The sequence below is a fragment of the Chenopodium quinoa genome, unplaced genomic scaffold, assembly GCF_001683475.1.
Source record: "Chenopodium quinoa cultivar QQ74 unplaced genomic scaffold, ASM168347v1, whole genome shotgun sequence".
NCBI classification, from domain to species: Eukaryota; Viridiplantae; Streptophyta; class Magnoliopsida; order Caryophyllales; family Amaranthaceae; genus Chenopodium; species Chenopodium quinoa.
In genome coordinates, this window is record NW_018743212.1 from 1,642,905 (window position 1) to 1,649,718 (window position 6,814).

General features: G+C 38.1%; 1 protein-coding gene across 1 annotated transcript; it reads right to left on the bottom strand.

Moving 5' to 3' along the window:
* Nucleotides 1-305: 305 nt before the first annotated feature.
* On the bottom strand, nucleotides 306-4,074 carry LOC110734326. The gene is made up of 3 exons (XM_021914435.1): nucleotides 3,660-4,074; nucleotides 3,162-3,259; nucleotides 306-964 (listed from the first exon to the last, which is right to left on the bottom strand). Exons 1-3 carry the CDS (start codon nucleotides 3,771-3,773, stop codon nucleotides 406-408), a joined length of 771 nt encoding a protein of 256 aa, XP_021770127.1. The 5' UTR covers nucleotides 3,774-4,074; the 3' UTR covers nucleotides 306-405.
* Between the last annotated feature and the right edge of the window lie 2,740 nt (nucleotides 4,075-6,814).

Sequence of the window (6,814 nt, forward strand, 5' to 3'; positions counted from 1 at the left end):
CAAAGAGCAGCGTTACAGCTCCCTTTGATTTAATCCAATAAGGCCTCCATCAGTTATCTAATTACAAGTATACAACATATCTAGGAATTAAGCGTACACGTGGACGTCTCCAGATCTAACCTCAACGAAATTGATACTAGGCTGTTGTTACAATGGAACTAGGGGTGGGGTAACCAACTTGTTCCAGCATTACGAGTCTCAAATATGCGGTCAGCTAATAGCTTTTCTCATCATTAATCCCACAGCAGATAACTTTGCACCAACAATCTTCATATGTCTTCACCAACCCCAACCCCCCCCCCCCACCCAACCCCGAAAAAAAAAAAAAAAAAAAACCTTCATGTGTGGGCCGTACAAGCGTCAGACACCAAACACTAATATCAATAAACTGATTTCATATGACAGCTAGTCCACAGATATGACTCCTTCAACCATAGTCAATGCCATTGAATCCTTTCCTTCGTCAAATTCAGGATCAGAAGTAGGTATGACAGGACATCCTTCATCATGGTACTCACGTTCATCATCCAAAGGTTTCAAAAATGAGCAAGATCGAGTTTCAGATTCAACATTCTGCATTCCCTCTTGAGCTCCAGTAAATCCTAGATCAAATGTTGATGAGCATGAAGGCTGGGCTCTCATCTGCACAGATCGTAAAAGAGCAGCTTTCCTTAAGTCCCCTGAGTGGCATATATCACTCGGTGAAGAAGGGAATCTTCCTTCAGTATCAGAACCTCTCTGACGAGGTTGAGAAGAACCTGAGAAGGTACTACACCCATTTGAAGGCTGTGAGGTGGTAGGAGGACTAGAGCAAAATGCACCAACTGGTTTATATCTATACGGGGAGACAGGACTAGTAGGACGGCTTTCAGATTGCGATGAGCAGGCACTCATGGGAGTTTCATAATATCGTGCATCATCTAAGTCTTCAGACATGGGTGAATACTGTGAGGACAATTCATCTCTGCAATGAGTGTAAACAAATATTAGATCAAGCATTCAAAACTCATAATATATACGTACAAATGAGGGATTCAAGGGTTGTTCCTTACTTCTTTCTTGGTTGGACAGATTAGAAAAGCGATATTAGGTGAAAATTATAATAACACATAGAATCAAAGTGTTATAAATCAGAATGACATTATCTCCAAAACACCAAGTGACCAAACACTTTGCAAAAAAGAGAAACAAATGATAGTTGGAAAATCAATCGGAATCTGAGTTGATGATTAAGTTTGCTGGATAGGGCAACGATGTGACTCTAATAGAGCGGAAATCAAATGTTAGGTTTTACCTAATAGTTCTCCCCAGGTGATACGTAAGCTGCACATATAAAGGCAAGTATTTACTGCTTAACATACTTTGAGGTTTGAACAATAGTAGTTTCCATTTCCATCCTTGATGCCAATGAGGTGGAATCGTGCATTATCAGTACTAGCCCTGTATACCTCTCTATTGCGATAAGAAGGAGAAGCAAAACTGGTCATACACAATTGGAATGTACAGATATCTTTTTAAATGTCTCATCCACAAATCCTACCTATTTACATGAAGGTGCCTAAAGTCAACTCTCCCATTCTAGGCATATGACTATTTCAGCAAATAAGATGTTGATTTCCCAGTTGAAAAGAAAAAAGAAACTGTGGAAATTGCAATTTGTATAAAGACCCTTTTGTGAATTTAACAAGTGTATGATACCCTCAGATTCCTCACTGTAGGACATAATGATTCTAGAATTAAAATTCTATACATAAGCAGAAATTGGAACGAAAATCTTCTGTGGTTTATTCTGGTCATGTACAGAAAGAGGCAGAGTGGTTTTCATGCTTCCATTGCAAGGCTTGAAAGGCCAAAAGCACACACTAATCAACATTAGTATGCAGGAGGTGTGTAGCGCGGCATTAGTTAGCTAAATCTTGCCAGCGTATGTATTTAACAAGACAAGATAACATTATGCACTCATGTATTGTAAATCCAGATTATTCTTGCACTGTTGTAGCATGAATGAATGAAAATCTCAATATCTAAACAAAATATTATGTGTGCAATAAGCAAAGGAATATACTCATTAATCCCTTTGCTGTTTTAGTAATACTGTATAGAAGAAACCAAAAAAGTTTTTCGAGAGAAAAGTACTTTAATGGAAGAAGAGTTCTGGTCTGGTAGGAAGTCTTCTTAAGGTGGGTTGTTCTTCCAGGCACCAGCTGATTTGGTGGCTCTAAAATTAAATAGTGCAGTGAAAGTTAGTCCACTGTTGGCTGAAGGCAAAGGCTTGTAAGGAATACCTTGGCTGCTTTTGCTTCAGCCTTCATTGCTAATCTTTAAAGCTTTCACCTCTCTAAAGCCTAGCTCATGGCCCTCTCAAGGGTACTTGACCTGAATGAAAACTTTGCTTCCGCAAATTGGTAATTAAGGTTTATAATGAGAGATGTGTATGATACCCTAAGATTCACTGTGAAATTGCAATTCGTGTAAAGGAACCAAATTGCAAGGGTCCTATCTAGCACTCGGTAGGATAACTAATGAGGACGTTAAAGAGGTGGCTTAGCCATGTTTAATTTCCATTTTACTTATAGTTTATACAGGACTAGTCCCTCATTTGCACCATTAAAAATATCTAAATTTTACCCAACTCAAAACTTCATATAAAAAACCTCTCCTAGGGAATAGGGATGTTGATGTGTGGTAGATCATCTACCCATGAGGCCGATGGACATCTACACCATTGATCCAAAAGTTTCAGAGAACAGATATGCTAGTTCTCCTCGACTAAAACACACTTCGTATTATCCGTACTATTTCAGGAACAGAGCAATCTCTGTCAGCACCTTGCATTCTTGCATACTGACATATATCATCAGGCCAGGACAGATTAACACATGTAACAAACGATAATATCCACCCAAAGTACACACAATTTAATATTGCAAAAGGTTAACAACTTTGGCTACTCAATTTAAACATGGATTTATGTAAAGGTGTGAGACTAAGGTAAACAGAAGCATCAAGTGCCCATATTCAAGTCAAAATATTGAATATCTAACACGGGAATACAAGGTTCAATGCACGTTGCAGTTAACATGGGGAAACAAGAATAATCATTTGATTATTGAACATTAATGCTGAAATGCATGAAATCAAACCCCAAAAAACCACCTCACCTTGAATAGAACATGCTTTCAGACCTCGCCGGAGAATCCAACAGATTTTCAGGAATTGGGTCACCCACAGTCAAACAATTTAAGCTTGATGCCATCATCTGAAAATATTCCCACAATTTTCAAACCCTCTAATCAACAAGAACAACAACTACTGAGCTCTACACTACCAGAAAGTATGCAAACAAATCAAAATCCCTAATCCCCAGCATCATCATAATAAAGTCTTCACCTTTTCTTTACTATATATTAATTAGGAAATTGATAACAACCCCCTTAAGGATGGTCGAGTAATGAGTATAATAACACATCGACACGTGATTTTGTCATGAATTCCGAATCTATCCATCCAACACAGATAGGTCATAGGTAGTTTTGCATTTACTACACAAACATTCTAGCAGACACGTTTGATCAATTACACGCAAATACACAATATAAAATCATTCATACCCAAATTATAATTGTTGAAAGTAAATAATTAAAATAGAAGAGAGAGACCTCACTGAGATAACGCTTATGAGAATGAAGATTATCGATGTAAACTTCATCTTCAGGATCTCTGCTTCTCTTCCCACTTGGAGACGGTGTTGGAGAGTTGGTTTCTGATCCCATTTTTTTTTTCAATTTTTTTATTTTTTTTTTGGGTATTTAGGAATTGAGATAGTTCGATTCTTTTTCCAATAATCCCTCTAATTTGTCTGGTTTCTTAAAATTTCTGGGATTTGTAAATTATGAAGAAGACAAGCTGACATCAGGTGAAATTTGGCAAGGATAACTGAGCTCTCATTCTTCGTCCTGTCAAAATTCAGACCATATAGGGAAACTTTTCAGAAATTGCTCCAAGAAATAACGGCCAAATCTCTTGGTGCAGACTATAAGTGAGTTGAGAAGATAAATGACGTAAACGGAATTTGATTAAGTTATTACCCAAACTAATTTACCATACACTTCCTCCATTTCTTTATATTTGCAATACACAGTTTATCACGGTATTTAAGAAAAGTGGATCTCACGTGATATAATACACTTAAAATAGGGTTAAGAGGTTGTTAAGAGTATGATCAAGTAGGTCATCAACTTTAAATAAAAGTAATAATATAAATTTCACCATAAAAACGAATAGTGTGTTGCAACTATTACGAAATGTTGCAACTATAAAGAAACGGATGTAGTAAAAATTATCTCAAATATATTTAAGAATTCAGATGATGATATAAAGAAACTTATCAAGATATAGTGACATCCTTATAATCCCAAGTAGAATGAAATTCTTTTTTTAAAGGTAGAGCACACGGAAAGCTCCTCCAATTACAAGAGGGGGGATAAGGTTTGAATCCCCATCATACGGGGAGAGATGGAGGGGCTAATCATCCCTCCATCTCCTAGATCCACGTAAAATAAAACTTATTTAGATCCTTTGAAACATCTACCAATTCATACTTTTTCATACATTGCTACAAGTATGATAAAACAAGTAATTGCACTTACAAGTGATGTGGTACAATAAAAAAAAATGCGGCAGACAATAACAGAAAATCCAATCAATGTCTTACTACAATCAAAGAGGTTTTTAGATTTTTCCCTTGATCTGAAGAATTAGCATTTAGCAATTAGTTTTAGAAACATGAATCCAATTTTACAATACCAAAATAATAATAATAATAAAAAAAAAAAAACATCATACTAGTAGTATTAGAATAAGCTAAGAGTTTTAGAAATGCATCAGTGCACAAAATACATTAACACTTATCGAGTGATTCCCCTAAGTAATGCTAAAATACAAGTTAATTCCTTATATAAGTTGGTTTAAAAATTATTTCCCACAATACCATCACGTAGGATAGGTTCCTATATATGTTTGGAAATTAGCAGTACAAAACCGTTAATAATATTGGCCGCTACTGGTATTAGAGGTTCTATCCGCTAATACCATTAGAGGTTCTATGCATAAAACCAAGCTATTCTAAGTAGAAGCTACCTCGTTTGCTTTATTTTTCACTTCTACTAGATTATATAATACCACTAATGGTAAAACCAAATTATATAGAATCGCTGATGGTATTAGAGGTTTTATATAAAGAACCGCTAATACCATTAGAGGTTTTATGCATAGAACCTTTAATACCATTAGAGGTTCTACATTACTAGTACCGCTAATAATGTTAGCAGTTTTATACTTGCAAATAGCGAACCTTAAAATCGAGACTATGTGAACTGTAGTGTGGGAAATAGTTTTTAAACCAAGGTTAACTATTTCAATTATAAAAAAAATACTTACCATGGTTAGTTAAAAATAAATAGTTTTTTACAAGAAAACCACCCCACCCCCACTAGCTTAGCCACCCTCTCCCCTCCTCCTTTAGTGGCGACGCTCATCCCCTTTCCCCCACTACCGGCCAAGCCCTCCAAACCCTAAATCCCCAAACTACTTCTCTAATAACTCTTTCAATCCACCATCAAAACCCTTGATTTTCTTAGTTGCGAAGACAATAAACCCTAAATCACGAATAAAGAGGGATGCAACAGCAACGACGTCTTCACGCTAACGCTTCTTGAGGTCTTTGAAGTGGTGACTAAGGAGGTCTTCATCGGGATGAGTGAAAAGGGATGGGTAAGGTCCTCGATGTGGGGGCTGAGGTGTCAGGGTAGAGTCGCTGGCGGGGGGAAGCTTGGTTTCCAGCGGGAAAGGTTGGGTCAAGTGCCGACAGTAAAAAGGGGAGGGGGAGAGGGTGGTTAGGCTGGTGGAGGGAAGGAGATGAAGAATTGTGGTGACAGCATTAAGATAAAGGAAAGGAGAAAGAAAAATGGTATAAGAAAGGGAAATTGACTAACTATAGTTACACTTAACAATTATTTAACCTTTTTTTTAATAAATAAGGTCACGATTGCAACTTTTAAAAAGTATAAGGCTACCATTGATAATCGAAAAAAAAGTTGGCTATCATTAGAAATAAGCAATAGTAGATGGCTATACATAAAGAGGGGAGTACTTTCCAGTCTCCATTACATTCCGTAATGCTTAGTGTTTCGGGGTTTTCTGATGTCCTGCGGGAGAGTTACAATTCCGAGACTGGAACCGGACGCCTGTACCTGCAAAACAAACGGATGCTCCGGATGATTGGAGATTCGCCTCCGACGGTCAAGTTAGTACTTGATTAAGGAGTAATTAATGCGGAAATTAAAGTGATTGGGTCTCTCTAGGTGAGAGTGTTTAATGTGTGTAATCTGCGTTTTTTCCCTTAATGAGGATTAAGGGAGGTATTTATAACCTCGGGAAACGTTCCAATCTAGGTTTAGGTTAACCTTGGGCTGATTGGGCTTCCCTCGGAAGTTGGGCCTAGGTGACCGGCTTCTCCATTAGGCATGGAGTATGCCACGTGTCATGACATAATAAGTCCAGGATGGACGAATAGGCGTGTGCCACGTGGCAAGCCCTGAGAGGTCCAACTTGGGGACACTTGGCAGGACCTGATTGGCCCACGTGGCGCATTCCGATTGGTGGGAGCAAAATCCCCTAATCATTTGCCCCTCACAGGTGGCACGTGACTGGTCACGTGTTACCTGTGACAGGTGTCGCCCTGTAACAGGCGACGACCTGCTACAGATGTCACTCGGCGAGAGGCCGAGAGATTCTCCCGCCAAAATTTTGAATT